At 43.0% G+C, this 21,085-nt stretch overlaps 1 protein-coding gene across 2 annotated transcripts in view; it reads right to left on the bottom strand.

The window, feature by feature from the left end:
* Positions 1-2,344: 2,344 nt before the first annotated feature.
* LOC132234997 (zinc finger protein 791-like) overlaps positions 2,345-21,085 on the bottom strand; it is a 34,705-nt gene continuing 15,964 nt past the window's right edge. Inside the window, exons 2-4 of one of the 2 annotated variants that reach the window (XM_059696677.1) lie at positions 13,465-13,591; positions 12,981-13,050; positions 2,345-2,718 (exon numbers count right to left, since the gene is read on the bottom strand). In XM_059696677.1, coding sequence (XP_059552660.1) covers positions 2,592-2,718; positions 12,981-13,050; positions 13,465-13,591 — 324 coding nt within the window. In that variant the 3' untranslated portion in view covers positions 2,345-2,591. Of the gene's footprint in view, positions 2,719-8,276; positions 12,143-12,980; positions 13,051-13,464; positions 13,592-21,085 lie in introns of those variants that run through there. The other variant, XM_059696676.1, reaches the window with a different exon arrangement.

Here is a 21,085-nt window from a genome sequence, read left to right as displayed (position 1 = left end):
CATCAGACCTGGCTGGCTCCCTGGTGTGATTTCTTGGGGATCCTGAAATCTGGGCATAACATTTGGGGGCTTGTCCGGAATCCCCAAGACCCTCGAGGAACCCCTGATCCGGAGAGTATGACTGACCGCGTTTGTCTCTGCCAGGTCACAAGCCCAGCTCCTTCTGTGCCCAGGACAGCAGGGAGCCTGAGTGGAAGATGACCTCTAACCAGACACACCCGCTGCAGATCACCCTCAAGAAGAGAGCGGACTTCGCCGGACCCCTTGTAATCCTCCTACTGCTGTTGACTTCTGGCCCTTGACTAGTCCAATTTGTCAAGAAGCGTCCGCCTCATGATTGAGCCAGAAGTTCCAAGACAAAGGGGGGAATGAAAGGGCGAGGGCTATGCTCTCCATCTTGCCCCAGAGTAAGGACTATGCCCTCCATCTTACCCTGGATCCTCCATTTTTGGGCAGCCATGTGCTCCGCAAGGAGCTTCTTCCTGGAAGCCCAAGCATCTGCTAGACACACCCAGGACTTCTTTAAACTAACCAATGACAATCAAGGGAAGTGCACGCCATAGATATACCACGTCCTGTGTAACAAGACACCGACTTGCGCCTGGCCAATCGGCAGAACCCACAGTCCTTTCTCCTCCCCTTACTCCAACCCCCTATAACACCCCTCTCCCCACAGGGCTGGCTCTCTCTGCCACTTGCTGCTGAGTCAGTAAGGAGGGTAGGGGAGCCAAGCCCGGGTTTGAATAAAGACTCTTATGCTTTTGCATCGGAAAAAAAAAAAAGAAAGAAACATCAATGATGAGAAGGAATCATTGATCAGCTGCCTCCTGCACACCCCACATGAAAGATTGAGCCCACAACCCATACATGTGCCCTTGATCGGAATAAAAACCGGGACCCTTCAGTCTGCCGGCCGATGCTCTCTATCCACTGAGATAAACCAGGTAGAGCAATAAAATATTTTTATAAAACAGGAAAAGCATTCCCTTATTAGAAAAATGTAAATGCAGCCCTTGTCAAGTAGCTTAGCTAGTTAGAGAGTTGTCCCGCTATCCCAAGGTTGCAGGTGAGATTCCCAGTCAGGACACAAGTAAGAGGCAATCAATGAATGCATAGATGAGTAAAATAACAAATCAATGTTTTCTTTTTGTCTCTAAAATCAATTTTTGAAAATTGAAAATAGTTTAAGGGAGCTCTGAGATGACATCAGGCATAACAACATTTGTGTTATAGGGATAGCAGAAGAGACGAAAGAAAGCAAAGAATTGGAAACTTTTTAAAAAATAATTACTGAAAATTTCCATAATCTGGCAAAAGAAAATAGACAGAAGTCCAGGAAGTACAGACAGTCCCAAGCAAGATGAACCAAAGGCCTATTTTAAGACCCATCATAATTTAATTGCCAAAGATCAAAGACAAAGACGATCTTAGAAGCAGTAAGAGAAAACCAGCTGGTTACATACAAGGGAAATCCCATAAAAGTGTCAGATGGATTCTTAATAGCAACTTTACAGGGATGTGCCCACAACCAAGGTGCACGCCCTTGGCCTGAATCAAACCTAGGACCTTTCAGTCTGCAGGCTGACACTCTACCCACTGAGACAAATTGGTTAGGGCAAGCCTGGAAATTTTTACTGATGAGAGAAAGAGAGAGAGAGAGAGAGAGAGAGAGAGAGAGAGAGAGAGAGAGACAGACATCAATGTGGAAGGGAAACATGAATTGGTTGCCGCCCACACCTACATGACCAGGGATGGAACCAGCAACATGGGTATGTGCCCTGACAAGGACTCAAACTGGCAACCTTTCTGTGCTCAGGACAATGTCCAACCAACTTACCCACACTGGCTAGGGCCGGCATGGAATATTCCTAGTAATGAAAAGACCTACAACCTAGATTACCCTACCCAGTGAGACTAAAATTCAGAATTAAAAACAAAAAACAGATAAAGACTTTCCCAGAGAAGAAAAAGGTAAAGATGTTCAGTGCCATTAAACCAGTTTTACGAGAAAAGTTAAAGGGCCTTACTTAAAAACAAAAGAAAATATTAAAAATATGAGTAATAAAATGTTAATTAATTATTGTTCCCATAGCAAGAATTTATTTTATTTTTTATGTTTTTTAAAAAATATATATTTTATTGATTTTTTACAGAGAGGAAGGGAGAGGGATAGAGAGCCAGAAACATCGATGAGAGAGAAACATCGATCAGCTGCCTTCTGCACGTCCCCCACTGGGGATGTGCGCGCAACCAAGGTACATGCCCTTGACCGGAATCGAACCCGGGACCCTTGAGTCCGCAGGCCGATGCTCTATCCATTGAGCCAAACCGGTTCTGGCAAGAATTTATTTTATAAATTATTACTCATACTTCAACACCTCCAGTATAAACTCTAATAATCTATTTGACTCACTCGAAATAATAGAGCTTGTAATATTCCTACCAACACTTGGAAGAAGCAAGCCAAACAATAATTTAATACATGCAATGTAGCGATAAAATATGTTATTTCTCTGAGAGGCACTTGTGTCCAGAATACTTGAAAATATTTTATACTTTATTTTAACTTGTTATTCATTAAAAACCTGAGACTAAAATAAAGTGAATAAATATTTAAAGGTGACAAACTTGGGGAGAGGAAGTGCTGCATCCAGAAAGATACCCAAGAGGAACCAACCGAAGGACTTCTCATAGGATTTCTGTTCCCCAGAAAAGATCCTGGAAAGAGAGGCACAAAACGTTTATGCAAATTACACCCAGGTGGTTATTAGCTACCTGTAAATACACACACGCACACACACAATACACTTTTTAATAACAGCCATTTATTGACTCTGGGAAAATAAACAATTAAAATTTGCGTCTATTCTATTTTTTAAAAAGTGTCAATGGGCACACAATAAATCACTTGTGTAAAGTCACATCACCAAAAGCAAAACTTAATACAGTCATGAGCCACATAACAACATATGGTCAACAACACACCCCATATAGGATGGTAGACCCATAAGATTAAAATGGATTTGGCATAAAAAAATGAAATCCCTAGGAATAAATTTAACCAAGAAGGTAAAAGACCTGTACTCAGAGAAAATTATAATACACCAAGGAAAGGAATTGAAGAAGATACAAATAAATGGAAGTAAATACTATACTCATGGATAAGAAGAATTGACATCATTAAAATGTCCATACTACCCAAGGTGATCTATAGATTCAGTGCAATTCCTATCAAAATACCAATGATGTTTTGCACAGGATTGGAATAATTCAAACTGTGTCCCTAGCTGGTTTGGCTCAGTAGATAGAGTGTCAGCCTGCAGACTGAAGGGTCCTGGGTTTGGTTCCGGTCAGGGGCACATGCCCGGATTGCAGGCTTGATCCGCAGTGCGGGGCATGCAGGAGGAAGCCGATTGATGATTCTCTCTTAACATTGATGTTTCTGTCTCTCTCCCTTCCATTCTGAGATCAACAAAAATGTATTTAAAAAAGTATTAGTAATTCAAAATTTTATATGGAACCACAAAAGACCCCAAATAACCATAGCTATCTCGAGGAAGAATAACAAAGTCAGAGATACCACAATAACTGATATGAAACTATACTACAAAGCTATAGCAATTAAACCAGAATGGTACCAGCATAAAAACAGACATATAGAACAATGGAAGAAACAGAGAGCCCACAAGGAAGTCCACCCTTACATGGTAAATTAATATATGACAAAGGAGACAAATACACACAATGAAGTGAAAACAGTGTATTCAATAAATGCTGTTGGGAAAATTGGAAAATGCGTGCAAAAAAATGAAACCTAGACCACGTTCTTACACAATATATACAAGAAAATAAACAATCCAATTAAAAGATGGCAGACGACCTGAATCTCCAAAGAGGATGTACATTACAGATGGCCAAAAGACATATGAAAAGATGTTCAGTGTCACTGTTCATCAGAAAAATACAAATTAAAACTAAAACTGCCCTAACTGGTTTGGCTCAGTGGCTAGAGCTTTGGCCTGCGACTGAAGGGTCTCAGGTTCGATTCCAGTGAAGGGCACATCCCCAGTAGAGGGTGTGCAAGAGGCAGTTGATTGATGTTTCTCTCGCATCAATGTTTCTGATTCTCTATCCTTCTCCCTTCCTCTCTGTAAAAAAATCAATAAAATGTATTTAAAAAATAGACAAGGGGATAAAGAAGTGGTACATATATACAATGGAATATTACTTGGCTGTAAGAAAAAATGACACCTTACCTTTTGCAACAGCATGAATGGACTCAGAGGTTAAACTCAGTGAAATTGCCGGGAGCCGGTCCATGCTTGCTGTTTCAAGGGAACTGGCATATATGGCATATGGTTCTTAATATGTTTGCTCACCTTCTTGGCACTGTGTTTTAACCAAGGTCACCTCTCCGAGAAAGGTTGAATCCCCAGGTAGGGATTTTCCCCTGAAGTTAGGGAGGGAATAAAACCTCTCAACTAAGTGCCAGGCGGGTAATTAATCACTTTAACTATGAACAATCATGCTTAAGCTACATAATCTTTACTCCCTGGAATGGAGATTAGAAGCGCCCTAACCTTTGTAATAGAGATTGATAGGATTGAATCAACTGGTATAAATACAGATGTAACCAGACAGAGAGAGACAGAACTCAGGAGACAGAATTCAGAAGACAGAACCTACGCGGAACCTGGAGATGGAGGAGCTTCGATGGAGAGAACATGGCAAGGGATCCTGGACTGAACCTGACTGCAGAGGTTGGCAAGAGAGACTGACTAGAACCTGGTGACCGAACCTGGCTGGAGATCTCAGACAGAACCTGGCTGGAGAACCTAGCGAGGGAACATGGCTACAGAACCTGGCTGGAGATCCTAAGCAGAACCTCTCTGGAGATCGAGACCAGAACTTGGCTGGAGATCCTGGCTAGGCTGCTGATCAACTGAACGCTGTCTCCATGTCATTCCTTCTTCGCCGACTCCGTCCACACCTTTGGGGACCCCTGGACCCGCTGGGGCTGGACCCCGGCATGAAATAAGTCAGACAGAAAGATAATTACCATATGATTCCAATTATATTTGAAATCTAAAGAAAAAAAATCAATGAACAAACAAAATAGAAAGACTCCTTGAGATCAAACTGATGGTTGCCAGAGGAGAGAAGGTTTGGGGGCTGGATGAAATGGTGAAGGGATGAAGAAATACAAATTGGTAAGATTAAAAATGGCGGCAGAGTACTAGTAAGTTGATATTGCACAGACATGGTCCTGGAACAAACTTGAAAAGCAACTAATATACAGAAAAACTTCCTGAATAATCAAATGGAAGATTCACTGGATAGAACCCTAATCCTTGGGTGGAAGTAGATGGGCTTAATGGTAAAAGCATGAGAGTGGAAGATTGGGGTTAGGAGAGAGAAATCTGTTTGACTGGAATCACTTGAAATAACCTCAGGGACTGAAGGAAGAAATATTTTCTCACACACAGCAACTAATGATTTCAGGTAAGAACTGTTCCTCTAACCAAGAAGCTGCTTAGCTGAATTCATTTTTGAGCTTCCAAATCGGGAGGAGCAGCTGTCCAGCTGAGCTCTGACTGGCTGCAGGTTGGGGGAAGGCTTCTCTTGGCAGCTGGAATTAAAAGGTCAGGGGACTTGCAGGACTCATAGGCCACCATCTAAGTGAGGACTGAGATTTCTGGGGCATCCACTTCTCATTGCAGAGGCCAGCTTCCCGAAGAAACCCACCTCAGTCCATGCCTTCTTTCGGGGCCCACTGGTGGTTGAAGCAGCTCTGGCAGGACTCCCAGCAAAAATCAACTATCCCATCTGTCTGGATGACCTAAAAAAGCCTGTCACTATGGAAGGTGAGCACAATGCCCGTCACTCGTGCATCCAGCAGTCCTGGGTGATCTACAGGACAGGTTCCCTTGCCCTGTGTGCCGTCACCCATGTGAAGAGAGGCATGTGAGGAGCAACACCCAGCTGGGAAGGATGGTGGTCATCACCAAGCTCCTCCAGACCACCAGGGGCAAGAAGAGACAGGAAGAGGTGCTTGTGGGACAAGCAGAAGGTCCTGACCCGCTTCTGAGAGAAATACCTAGAGCTGCTGTGTCACCTGTGCACTCAGCCCCCTGACCACCCGGAGAGGCCCATGGAGGGGGCTGCCTGTCATCACAAGCAAAGGCTCAGCAGCTACTTTGAGCCCCTGAAGAAGCAGGTGGCAGACATTCAGAAATTAATAAGCATTCAAAGCAAAAAACTCTTAGAATTTAGAGAGAAGATGGAAAACCAAAGGCTGGAATTATTCTCTGAATTTGAGCACCTTTGGCAGTTTTTAGAACATGAGGAAGAAGCAGATCTTTCAAGATTAGCTAATGAAGAAAAGGCTCTTGAAAAGAAACTCAGCGCTAATACAACTGCACTTTCAAAGTACAATTCCACATCCAAAGATCTACTAAGTAAGTTAGTAGAGTGCACTGCGCTGAGGGAAGTAGAATGCCTGTTTATTTATCTTCCATGACTTCACTTTCATGCTCCTCCTCTAGCCTTTCTGGAGTGCCCGACAAATACACTCTTTTATCTTTTCAGTATCCAACTCATGTTTCAAGATCCCAGCCAAACAAAACTTATTCTCTGTAAAACTTGTCTAGACAAGTGTTTTCTTTCTACTTGAAAACTCCTATGAAACATACTACCCTTAATATTTAGTTGCAATATTTCTCATGCTGCCTTGTATTATTTTGCAAGACTACATTGAAGGTGTTGAGCCTACAATAGTATCTGTTCCCTGTCTCTCATTTGATGTTCAATAAACACATGTCTATATCAAAGACACTGTACAATGGATCGCACAGGAATTATAAGTTCATACAAATAGGACAAATCATTCTCTAATTCACATCTGCAAGTGAAAGGGGAAGGGAAGATGCCTCCTGAAAACAAATAATTTCATTTCCCCCATTAATAACTACATTTCTACCTGCAGAACAAATCTCTTGCTTTTGCCAACACCAAATCTCTTCTCTCTTCTTTTGTGACAATAACTATTTTCGTTGGGGACCCACCACCTACCTCTGCATTAAGTCTCAATGGGAACATCTTTCAATACTCTTCTCCCTCCTCTGGCCTAGGGATGGTCATCGAAGTAAAGAGATCTGGGAAATTCAACTCTGTGGGCAGTAATGCCAAGGGAGACCCTGGTTAACACAGATCCACTCCAGGGCAGACCCTGACAGGACTTGAGCTGCCCCTGCTGGGTCCTTTCAGAGGCCTGTGTTCATCTGCCCATTTCAGAGAAATGCCTGCCTTCCTTACATTAGCCAGAGTTGGTTTCTCTGCTTGCAAACAATTAACCTCCACTAAAAAGCCTTCACCTTTTTAAAGTCACTGAAGTGTCTGGGCCTATGACATGGCAGATCATTTTTAGCTTTTTACTGAATGATAGGATTCATATCCACAAATTCAGTGATAAGATCATAGTAATATTTCTACTAATTTATCAATCCAAATTAGTGCTTTAATGTCTCTCCACTTTATATTTTTCAAAGTTCACTCATTTTATTTTGTGCCAGTAGGGTAATTCAGTCATTTCTAGGTACAAATATGTTTCCCCTAAAAATGTTGCAATATACTTAAGAAAATATTTTTTGCAATTATGCTTTCCCTCCATACACTATAAAATAGGGCACTGTATTCTAGTAATCTGCTTTGGATCCATCTAAGAAAGAAGAGTAAAAAATCCTTGCATTCCTATAATGCTGCCTAAATTCAAAACATCTATTGTTTTCCTCCAAAGTTGGTTTTCAGGTAATGATAGCCACAGGTCTGCCCATGGGATGCTGGTGGCTGGCCTGCCTGTTGCAGCCGCTCCAGGTCCCACAGCCCTTCAGAGCCAAGGTAGGCGACCCACAAGGAGGGGAGATTCTGAAAGGACAGAACAGGACTGATAGCTGTGTCCCTAACCCCTCTTCCAAGAAAAAGCCACAGAATGTATCAGTTACTCAGCCTGCCCTTATATCGGCCAATGGGAAAGCGAGGGAAACTAGCCCAAGGCTAAAAGTATACTAGCCCCCCCCCCCCGTCTTTGTGTAACCAGGCCCTAGCTGCACCCTGCCCTTGCGTCATTAGCCCCCGGCCCTCACGCAACCACCGGAATCAGCCAAATCAGTGGTCAGAGTGTGCCCCCACCCCCCCAACCCCAAGCCCTATAAATTCTTTGTTCTCTTGGAACTCCAGGCTCTCTTGCACCCTATCGCTGCGTCGGTAGGGGAGGCAGAGGGACCAAGCCCCGGGCTGGAATAAAGACTCTATGCTTTTGCATCAGACTCAGTGCTCCCTGGTGGTGTCCTATGGGGGATGTTGAAGTCTGGGCATAACAATTCACCCTAAACGTGCCAGTGGGATAGAGGGGAGCCCAGCAGTCAAGCACCGAGGCCACACACAGAGCCTGGACTGTGAGGCCAGGTGCAGAGCTGTTCCCAGAGCAGATGCACACTGCATGTGGGCTGGGAAGCCCCCACACAACCATCACCCAGCAAACCACCCTGGTGAAGAACCAGGATAAAAAGGCAAAGCCGATGTGTTAGGGAACCCACCCCACACTGTAACTCCTCCTGCAACCCCGCACTCTGTGCCAGGCCCCTTCATGAAGCTTATTTCCATCATGTCTTCTTTTATGTCTTGAAAGATGTGTGACACAACATAAGGTTTTCCCACAATGCTTTCATTGATAATGTTTTTCCCTGGTATGTGTTCTTCCTTCAATGCTTTCTAAGAGACTTGGAGAAACTGAAAACTTGACCACATTCATTACATTCATAGAGCTTTTCTGCACTGTGTGCTTAAATGGCTGGGGATGTGCAGGAGGCATCGAACTGATTTGTTTCTTTCATATCAATATTGCTCTCTGTCTTACTCGCTGACTTCCACTGTCTCAATGGAAAAATATCCTCTGGTGAGGATGAAAAAAAAAAAAAAAGAACCAGGATGGTCAAAGGCTTTTCTACAATCTTTACACAATAGGGCTTATTTTCAGTGTGAATTCTTTCATTCTTTATAATTTCTCTCCACTATTATTAGTGTTTTTGTCATTTTGAAGGGAACTGGAATGAATAAATGGTTTTCCACATGGATCACATTCATAAAGTTTTTCCTTAGTATGAGTTCTTTTATGATGTTGGCGGGAACGTGGAGAAGAGAAAGTTTTACCACAATGGTTACATTCATAGGGTTTTTCCCAAGTATGAATTTTTTCAAGATTTCTAAGCAAAGAGGGATAAAATAAAGTTTTACCACATTCCTTACATTCATGAGACATCTTTCCATGATGAATTAGTTTATGTTCACTAAGACATTTGGCAGAAAGGGCTTCCTCACATTGCTTTCAGTCGTAGAGTTTCTCCCCAGTATGTATATTTTTATGATCTCTAAGAGATGCAGGAAGACTAAAAGCCTGACATACATGGTTTTTTTTTTTCCAGTACGTGTTCTATCATTTTATGGGAGGGAAGCTGGATAAGATACACTTTTACCATAATGCTTACGTTCATAGGGTTTTCATCCAGTATGAATTGTTTCATGTCTTCTAAGTAAAGAGGGAAAAGGAAAGGTTTTCCCACATTCCTTACATTCATGAGATTTCTTTTCTTCATGACTTCTTTTATGACTTCCAAGAGAGCAGGGAGAAATGAAGGCTTTCCCACATTCCTTACATTGATAGGGCTTTTCCCCAGTATGGATTCTTTCATGATATTGAATGGAAGTTGAAGAAGACAAAACTTTACCACATAGCTTACATTCATAGGATTTTACAACAGTATGAGTTCTATCATGACGTTGAAGAGAAGATTTATAATAGAAACCTTTACCACACTGCTTACATTCATAGCATTTTATGCCAGTATGAGTTCGTCCATGACTTTGGAGGGCAGACAGATAATAGAAAGCTTTGCCACAATGCTTACATTCATAGGGTTTTTCCCCAGTATGAATTCTTAAATGATATCTAAGTTTACAGGGATGATGGAATGTTTTACCACATGCCTTACATTCATGAGGCTTCCTCCCATCATGAATTCTTTGATGACATCGAAGAGAACTGAGGTAACTGAAGACTTTCCCACATTGCTTACATGCATGGGGTTTTTCCTTATTATGAGTCATTTCATGATTTCGGAGGGAAGATGGATAATAGAAAGCTTTACCACATTGCTTACACTCATAACGTTTTACACCAGTATGAATACTTTCATGAATTTGGAAGTAATATTGATAATAGAATGTTTTACCACATTCCTTACATTCAAGAGGCTTCTTTTCATCATGAATTCTTTTATGCTTTCCAAGAGAGCTGGGGAAAATGAAGGCTTTCCCACATTCCTTACATTGATAGGGTTTTTCCCCACTATGCATTCTTTTGTGATATTTAAGGGAAGTTGAATAAGAGAAAACTTTACCACAAACCTTACATTTATAGGGTTTTTCCCCAGTATGAGATCTTTCATGATCTTGGAGAGAAGACTGATAATAGAAACCTTTTCCACAATGCTTACATTCATAGCGATTTTCCCGAGTATGAGTTCTTTCATGACGTTGGAGGGCAGATAGAAAATAGAAAGCTTTGCCACAATGCTTACATTCATAGGGTTTTTCCTCAGTATGAGTTCTTTCATGATTTCTAAGGGAAGAGGGATGATAGGGTTTTTTACCCGTATGCATTCTTTTATGATATAGAAGAGCAGCTGAATAAGAGAAAAGTTTACCACAAACCTTACATTCATAGGTTTTCATTCCAGTATGAGTATTTTCACGATTTCTAAGGGAATAGTGATGATGGAATGTTTTGCCACATTCCTTACATTCATGAGGCTTCTTTTCATCATGACTTATTTTATGATTTGCAAGAGAGCTGCTGGAACTGAAGGCTTTCCCACATTGCTTACATTCATAGCATTTTTTCTCAGAATGAGTTCTTTTATGATCTTGGAGGGAAGTTGAATAAGACAAAACTTTACCACATAGCTGACGTTCATTTGATGTTTCCCCAGTATGAGTTCTTTCATGATCTTGCAGGTAAGAGTGATAATAGAAACCTTTACCACAATGCTTACATTCATAGCATTTTACCCAAGTATGAGTTCTTTCATGATTTCTAAGGGAATAGGGATGATGCAATGTTTTACCACATTCCTTACATTCATGAGGCTTCTTTCCGTCATGACATCGTTTATGTTTTCCAAGACAACTGCGATAATGGAAGGCTTTCTCACATTGCTTACATTTATAGGGTTTCTTCTCAGTATGCATTCTTTCATGATTTCGAAGAGAAGTGGAAAATACGAAAGCTTTCCCACATTGCTTACATTCATAGGGCTTTTCCCCAGTATGCATTCTTTGGTGAATTATAAGGGAATAGCGATGACAGAATGTTTTACCACATTCCTTACATTCATGAGGCTTCTTTCTGGCATGACTTCTATTATGTTCTCCAAGAGACCTGAGCTGATGGAAGACGTTCCCACATTCATAAGGTTTCTCACCGGTGTGTGTTCTTTCCTGATTTCTAAGGGAAGTGGAACTTAAAGCTTTTCCAGATTTCTTACATTGATATGGCTTTTCTGCAATGTGTGTTCTATCATTTTCTCCAGAGTACTTGGGAGAACTGAAAGCTTTGCCACGTTGCTTACTTTGATAAGGTTTCTCTCCACTATGAGTATTTTTGTGAAGTTCAAAGTAAGTGAGACGATTAAAGCCTTTCCCATATTGCTCACACTCATATGGTTTCCCAGCGATATATGTTCTTTTATAATTTCTAAGGGAAGTTGAACAGTGGAAAGTTTTCCCACTGGGACTGCCTTCATGGCTCTGAATATGTTGGTGAGGCTTGAAAACTTTCTCACATTCCTTATATTTATAAGGTATTTCTTTGTATTCCTGACACAGGTACAGTTTGGGTCCAATGTGAGAGCTCAGGTGGTTATTCAAGGATAAGTAACGTATGAAGATTTGCCTACACAACCTGGATTTAGGTTGTTTTATTTCAGTAGGAGTTTCCTTCTTTTCATTATGATTTGGAATCTGGCTGAAGTTTTCTCTGCATTGACTACCATCCTTCCTTGTACAGAGTCTCTCTACAATACGATTGCTGTAAAAATCAGAAGCATATTATTAATACTCTGTTAACCATTTAATATTTATTAATAGCATGACAAGGACATTTTTACCATTTTCTAAGAAAGGGTGGGGTTTCTGAACATTCCATTTTTGAAAGTGGATATCTTAAAACTTCTGATATAGGCTGGATCATAGATATTATGAAAACACTTATATTCATTAATGGTACTTCTGTATATTGTTTCCAAGTGTAATTATTTCTTATATACTAAACATTGAGGTCATATTTAAAAAAAAAAACATTTTGATGAGATTATTCTAAAAATCAATACATTTAAAACTGGGCTGATACAATTGGATTATCTGTTTTTGCTTTTCTGGACTTGGGTCATAGGGCTCAGTGGTTCAGGATAGACGCACACACCAGGGGCTAACTGGTTCAATTCCCTGAAAAGGAACATGGCCAGATTGCAGACTTATTAAACCCAGTACAGGGCATGCAGGAGGCAGTCTCCTGATTTTTTTTATCTCTCACTCTCAACACAACATATCAAAATCAATAATAGCATATTTTTGCACCACCAGCGAGTCTCACTGAACCTCTGAACCAGGTGGTCATAGTTCAATATCTGGTCAGGGCACAATCCCAGGTTCCAGTCATGATTACAAATGTGGTGCATGCAGGAGGCAGCCATCAATAATTCTCTCTCATCATTGTTTCTTTCTCTTTCTCCCTCTTCCTACCTCTCTGAAGTAAATTTTAAAAAAATTAAACAGACAAATGAATAAAATAAATATATAAAAAATATATTAAAAAACACACACACACAAAGATGCTCTTAATGCTTTCTCATGTCAATGAAACTCACCTAAGATTCATCCCATGCTTCTTATACTGATCTTCATTGTCATGGTCGTCACATTGTTCTAAAATACATGCTAGAAAAAGCATTATAAACTATTAAAGAATATAAAAAATGGTTAGATTTTAAGTACACAATGAGTTGTGATCATTCCTGGTTTAATTACCAGTATACTCCCTTTCCATATTTCAGTTTTTGAAACAGCATTGATGAGCAAGCAATACTCGTTTTCTAATTGCTTAAGTAACAAGTGGTTGCAGGCCAGAGGTGCTCTGTGGTTGACTGTCAACCTATGAACCAGTATAAACCGGGAGGTCAAAGGTCAATTTCCAGTAGGACTGGTTTGCAGGCTAGATCCCCAGTGTGAGGCGCGCACGAGGTACCAAATCAGTGATTTTCTCTCATCATTGATTTTTCTCCCATTCTCTCCCTCTCCTTCCTCTCTAAAATCAATAAAAATATATATTAAAAAATAATTTGTGATACCTACCTACTGATGCCAGGTTCCAGAAGGTTTCCAGCATCACATCTGTGTACAGTTTCTTCTGAGTGGGATCAAGGAAAGCCCACTCCTCCATGGTGAACTCCACATTAACATCCTCAAAGGCCACTGAGTCCTAAAACATCCCACATATACATATAGGAGAATGCATGAGATAGACAACCCTGGGGACCCATACATAATTCATAGGAAGTTCACATAGGACACATGATCCCCAACATTCAGTCTATGACTTGATTGTGAGACTGTTATTAATTTGCCATATTCACTTCCTCAAGAGAGGAATTTATTGATATGATTTTATGGTGATCACTTCAACTCTTCTTTGCTCTCTAATGTCAGGGTAAAGAACACCTTGAACAACTTCTATGTTAATAAGTTAAAATACTTCTGTTTTAAGCCCATCAATTCCTTGTGAGAAAATGCATCTCTATTATAACCACCATTTGATGCAGCAATCCATGAAACATACGGTAATGTCTGCATAAAGTTTTAATGACTTTGAATACAATAAAGGCCTCATAGCTTTTTCTTCTATTCTCATCACCAAACAGGAGAGGCCAGGCAATGTGTGGAAATTCAAATTAGAACAAAGTGTACTTGGCCATATTTCCTGAAGTAGTCCAAATGATCAGAAATAGTCAGATACACCTGAATGAATGAAAATATTCTTATGAAGGAGTATGAATGATCATTTGCTTTTATAATATTTGTTAGTAACTCAGTTCAACCTTCTTTTGCCTCTCTCATTTCATGGAGATAGTAAGTTAGAGTTAGAGCTCAGGCATGAGCAAGATAGGGCAACTTCGCCCTCTACAAAAGTCCTCTACTCATGAGCCTCAGGGTTACTTCATACTGATTTTTAGGACACATAGACATGTATATTGAAATGATAATATCACACTAAAAAGAAGTCTTTCCAGCAGAATTGTGATACTATAACCAGGGCCTGGACCTTGAGGAACAATTTAAGACTTGGTATGTCCAAGGGCATTTAGTGATAGCTGCAATATTTTCATGTTGAAATTAATTTCACCAGAAACTAATATAAAATGAAATTAAACGTTAACTGTAATTGGAATGTAAACTATAAATGGAAGCATATATGGTATTTATGGAGGAAAAATTAATATAATTAAAATGTCCATACTACCCAAAGCAATCTATAGCTTCAATGCAATTCCTATCAAGATACCCAAGATAAATCTCACATAACTAGAATAATCAAAAATTTTATATACACCACAAAACACTCTGAATAGCAACAACAATCATGAAAAATAAGAACAAATGTGGATGAATCACACTACCTAATATCCAACTGTCCTACAAGACTATAGCAATCAAAACAGCATGGTCCTGGTATATAAACAGCATATAAATCAGTGGAATGGAACAGAGAGCCTAGATATTAAACCCATGCCTTTATGGTCATGGAACTGTTGACAAATGAAGCAAGAACACACAATAAAGTAAAGATAGTATCCTGTATTATAAAAGGACAATATGGAAATTGTCCCCAGGAGTTTGAGCAACTGGGAGTTCCACTGCTTGCTATGATTTGCGCTGACCACCAGGGGGCAGCACGAAACATGGTGGGCTTCAGCAATGTGTAGAGGGTGGCAGTGGAGGCAGTGCTGGCCCCGCTGGGCCCTGATGAGAGCAGGACTGCTATGGGTTGGTGCAGTAGGTGAGCAGATGGCACTAGGCCAAGGCGGATGAGAGTGGATGCCCCAAAACCCCGCCTGTTACCGCACAGATGGGGAAAGGCCATTAAGGTGGGGGGCAATGCCGGCGAGCGAGTGGCACCAGGCCAATGCAGGTGGGAGCAGTGCCCCTGATGGCACCGCTGGTTGCACCACAGATGGCAACAATATATAATAGTGTTTAAACAGCTGTGAAAAGCAAATAGTGCCTTGGTTACAAGGAAACAATTAAAGGGCCTTTTGCAGACTATTATAACTTACTAGAAGCCCGGTGCACAAAATTCGTACACGGGGAGGTGGGGGGTGGTCCCCTTAGCCCAGCCTGTACCCTCTCCAATCCGGGCCCCCTCAGAGGATGTCTGACTGCCAGTAAACCAGCAGACGGACATCCCTCTCACAATCCAGGACCACTGGGTGCTAACTGCTCACCTGCCTACCTGCCTGATCACCCCCAACTGCCCCCACTGCTGGCCTGGTTTTCCATCACTGCCCCCCAGCCCCGCTAGCATGTTCGCCCCTAACTGCCCCCCCCCCCCCGCCCCGCCAGCATATTTGCCTCTTACTGCCCCCCCTGCCAGCCTGGTCATTCCCAACTGTCTCTCCTACCATCCTGGTTGTCCCCAGCTGCCCCCCACACTGTCCTAGTCAACACCTACTGCCCCTCATGCCAGCCTGGTAGCCCCTCACTGCCCCCCGCCCCGCTGGCCTGCTCATCATACTTATTTTGTTAAGGCAAAACAAATATAACTAAAATGAAGGGTATATGCTCTAGTTGGTTTGGCTCAGTGGATAGAGCATCAGCCTGTGGACTGAAGGGTCCCAGGTTCGATTCCAGTCAAGGGCACGTGCCCAGGTTGCAGGCTCGATCCCCAGAAGGGGGTGTGCAGGAGGCGGCCTATCAATGATTCTCTCTCGTCATTGATGTTTCTATCTCTCTCTCCCTCTCCCTTTCTCTCTGAAATCAATAAAAAATATATAAATAATAAATAAATAATAAATAAATAAATGAAATGAAGGGTATATGATAAAACTTTATCAGGGCTAATTATATATGCCTAAAGAGTTCCCCAAAGTCTTTGGTAACTTAAAACTTTTGAGTTTGCTGGCTTAAATAGTAAAAATTATTAAATATCTAGGTATTTGAAATAACAGGATACTGAAATGTTAATCTGAATTTGCGTCATACGGAGAATCTAGAGCAGTGGTTCTCAACCTGTGGGTCGCGACCCCTTTAGCAGTCGAACGACCCTTTTGCAGGGGTCGCCTAAGACCATCCTGCATATCAGATATTTACATTATGATTCATAACAGTAGCAACATTACAGTTATTAAGTAGCAATGAAAATAATTTTATGGTTGGGTCACAACATGAGGAACTGTATTTAAAGGGCCAGAAGGTTGAGAACCACTGATCTAGAGAATAGATTTGAATCTGTTAATGAATAAGTCTTGTATTTTATTGGAAGCAGCTTTTAAAATGTAATGTATTGCCCATCTGAGGAACGTTACTTACATGCTACCTAAAAATTAAGATTATTAAGGGTTAAGAATTCTAATTGGAAAGAAATATGGCATTGGTGTAATGGAAGGCATGAGGCATGAAGATGCAGTTTGAAAGAAAAAGAAAGTGGAATCTAAAGCTAGGTACTTCTGAGTTATAAGATGTCTGAAGAAAGATTTGAGAAAGTGGTAGAAAGTTTGTGGAAGTTATGGGATTTTGTGATGAGAAATGTTAAAAGGAAATTGTAGAAATGACACAGGACAGTAAGCCAGGACAAGGGGAATGGGAAAATGAAGATGGTTAAACAGCAATTTGGAGCCATCTAGTAAAACCCATCTTCCCTAAACCAAGGACACTTAAGAGTAAATGATTTGGCTGAAACCGGTTTGGCTCAGTGGATAGAGCGTCGGCCTGCAGACTGAAGGGTCTCAGGTTCGATTCCGGTCAAGGGCATGTTCCTGGGTTGCGGGCACATCCCCAGTTGGAGATGTGCAAGAGGCAGCTGATCGATGTTTCTCTCTCATCTATGTTTTTAACTCTCTCTCTCTCTCCCTTCCTTTCTGTAAAAAATCAATAAACTATATTTAAAAAAAAAGAAAGAGTAAATGATTTGCATTTTGCCTCCCTAACCAGAGGGTATAACCAGATGGTAAATACCTTCTATCAATGGACTCAGGGAGACAGACAGCAGAAATCCAATTAGTGTCATTTGCTGACCACACCCAAGGACAAATGAAGTTAGAGAATAAACCTTATTTTGGATAATCCTCTTCTAGTCTGTTAAAAGGAAAAAGATCTTTCCTGTTTTTGTACCCAGGAAGCAAGAGTTCTATAAATTATTAAAATGGCTTTATTAATCAGGAAGTTCTTTTAAAGCCATCTTTTCATCATGGGAACTGAAGTTCACTAGCCTGTTTGTGCTTAATACACTTTGATATATGAACTTCTGGAAAAAGAAATTTGACAATCCTTCCAGGGTTTGAATTTTAAGACACTTTCTCTTGACATAGAATTGGCTTTAGATCGCTCCAATAGTCCCTGGAATGCATCAAGTATTTGTTTCCTCTCCCATGAAGGAAAATTTTCTGCTGAAAGCACATGGGAAACTTTGTCAAATAATAACTATATTTTGCTTTCATCTATAGCTCTGTTATTCAGGAATATTGTGTTTTGCAGATAGGACAATATTCCATGTCATTTGCGAGTACTGCTGATTCTTAAACTTTTTGTTTTTTAGATATAAGGAAGCATTTTTAAAGCAATTTTGTAAATTATATATTTCTCTCTCTACCTGTCCCTCCAGTAATTGGCAATCTACACTAATAAAAGACAAAGATGCTAATAGACCGTACCTTTGCTATGCCCGCCAGCCATTCAGAGCAACTATATGCAAATCAACCCAACCAAGATTGCGGCAGGCAGCCACGGAGCTGGAGCAAGCAGAAGGCTTGGTTTCCTGGGCGATGGAGGAAGCCAAGCTTCCCACCTGCCCTTAGCTGGCTGTGGCCTCCGCTCATGGCAACAAAGTTTCAATTATAGAAGACAAATAAATCCCAGATACCTGCTTCCAGCCAGCCTCCACTGGGAGCTTGGGTGGCTGGGAGTTGTGGCCAGCTAACAAACAGCCAACAGCCCCTCACCCAGGCTGGCCACACCCTCATGGGGTGAGGGTCTCCGCTGAGGGGCTTAGCCATCAGCCACTCACCCAGGCAGGCCAGGCACTCTTATATAATAAAAGGGTAATATGCAAATTGACCCTAACAGCAGAATGGCTGGGACTGGTCACTATGACACACACTGACCACCAGGGGGCAGATACTAAATGCAGAAGCTGCCCCCTGGTGGTCAATGCACTCCCACAGCAGTGCTAAGGATGGCCAACTGCAGCTTCGGCCTGCTCCCCGCTGGCAAGTGGACATCCCCCAAGGGCTCCCGGGCTTCCAGAGGGATGTCTGATTGCCAACTTAGGCCAATACCCCATGTGCCTTGGTTGCGGGCACATCCCCAGTGGGGGGTGTGCAAAGGGCCTAAGCCAGCAGGTGGTCATCCCCCAAGGGGTCCCAGACTGTGAGAGGGCATAGGCCGAGCTGAGGGACGTGCCCCCCCGAGTGCACAAATTTTTGTGCACTGGGTCTCTAGTCTACACTAATAAAAGAGAAAAATGGTAATTGGCGTACGACGCTACCCTTTTCATTGGCTAATCAGGGCTATATGCAAATTACCTGCCAACTAAGATTGGCAGTTAACTGCCAACAAGATGGCGGTTAATTTGCATATGTAGGGACAATGCAGGGAAGCGAAAGGGAAAGCAGGAAGAAGCCCCCTGCCACTGACAGTGATCGGAAACCCAGGGGGGAGCTAAGAGCTGGGGGCCAGGGTTGCCCTGGGGCCGCCTTTGCCCTGCCCCCCAGCCATGATCGGGTAATCGGGCGCCTTTGCCACCCTGGCCAGTGATAGCAGGAAATAGGAGTGGAGCCAGCAATGGGAGCTGGACATGGTCGAAGCTGGCAGTCCCGGGAGCTAGGGATCAGTTGCCTGGGCCTAAAGCGAAGCCCACGATCGCAGGGCCGCTGCAGCTGCGGGTCCCCGCTGCCCGGGCCGGACGCCTAGGCCAGAGGCGTTAGGCCTGGGCAGGGGCAGAGCCTGCAACCGCGGGGAGCTGCGGGTCCCCTGCCCAGGCCTGACACCTCTGCCGGAGGCCTCAGGCCTGGTCAAGGGGCCGATCCGGTGATTGGTGATTGGAGGGTGATGAGGGTCAACTCCTCTGGCCGAGGCATCAGGCCTGGGTGGGGGGCGGAGCCGGGGGTTGGGGGGATATGATGGTCCCCTTGCCCAGGCCTGAAGCCTGGGTCAGAGGCGTCAGGCTTGGGCGGGGGGTGGAGCCAGCGGTCAGAGGGAGATGGGGGTCCCCTGCCCAGGCATGATTCCTGGGCCAGAGGCCTCAGGCCTGGGCGGGGGCCAGAGCCAGTGATCGGCGGGAGATGGGGGTCCCCTGTCCAAGCCTGACACCTCTGGCGGAGGCATCAGGCCTGGGCAAGGGGCCGATCAGGCAATCGGAGGGTGATGGGGGTCTACGCCTCTGGCCGAGGCATCAGGCCTGGGCAAGGGGCAGAGCCAGCAATCGGAGGGGTCGAGGGGCAAGGGGCCGATCCTGCGATTGGAGGGTGATGGGTGTCAACGCCTGAGGGCTCCCAGTATGTGAGAGGGGGCAGGCTGGGCTGAGGGACACTCCCCCCCCCCCACCCAGTGCACGAATTTCGTGAACCGGGTCCCTAGTTTTTAATAAGTAGCAATAAAGTTCTTTGCATGAATTCAATAAGACCTGTTTTCAGTTGTAGCTATATTAACCAAGAAAAACTGATAGTGGGCCTGCTTATAGCAGCCTTGGCTTCACTGCCTTTTGCAGACCTTTGTCCATTCAGTATTCCACGGGAATCCCTTACAATCCACAAGGGCAGGCCTCCACTGAATGTGCCCATGGTACCCTGAAGGGTATGCTAGTAAAAAAAAGGGGGTATACTGGACTGAAGGACCCTGCTACACTACTATCTAAAGCATTCTTTATTCTTAATTTTTTGAATCTGAATGATCATTTTCAATCCTCTGTAGAGCAGCACTTGACCTAAACCCCATCTCAGAAATCACAAGTCTTGTGGCGAGATAGGACACTAATAACTAGATGAGACCCAATGAATTATTAACATGGAGGAGAGGATATGTGTGTGCTTCTAGCTCCACAGGGCCATTGTGGATTTCAGCTCGCCAGATTAAACCCTGCCATGGCATGGCACAGGACCTATCCTCTTCCCGAAATGAAGAATTTGGGCCTGGGAACTCCACAGCTCCGAATGATGTTCCTTCCCCAGACCTAGATGGCCCCCGAATATCCTGGGGAATGATGATGAAGCTGATGGCCAATGATTAGCAATAATTGGAGTGTACTCACACTTTACAAATTCCAGATAACTAACCATTCCTCTTTTTGTTTTTCTCAGAGCCTGTAAAATCAGAACTGGAACAGTAAATGCATTTCACAGACTCCAATATTCCAAAGCAGAAAGTTCATCACCTCTCTCTGTCTTCTACCAATACATTCAGCAAAACAAAAAGGGGAAGATGTTGGGGAGCACCCGAGACTTGGTTGGAAAGTTTGTAAGGACATTCTGGAAAAAGGGAAGCATGTGGATGGCTGCCTGCCCTGTTTATCAAAATTCTGACCTAGTGCCCTGACCGGTTTGGCTCAGGGGATAGAGCGTCGGCCTGTGGACTGAAGGGTCCCGGGTTCGATTCCGGTCAAGGGCATGTGCCTTGGGTGCGGGCACATCCCCAGTGGGGGGGTGTTCAGGAGGCGGCTGATTGATGTTTCTCTCTCATCAATGTTTCTAACTCTCTATCCCTCTCC

The sequence above is a fragment of the Myotis daubentonii genome, chromosome 5 (assembly GCF_963259705.1).
Source record: "Myotis daubentonii chromosome 5, mMyoDau2.1, whole genome shotgun sequence".
NCBI classification, from domain to species: Eukaryota; Metazoa; Chordata; class Mammalia; order Chiroptera; family Vespertilionidae; genus Myotis; species Myotis daubentonii.
This window is presented reverse-complemented; position numbering and strand designations above follow the sequence as displayed.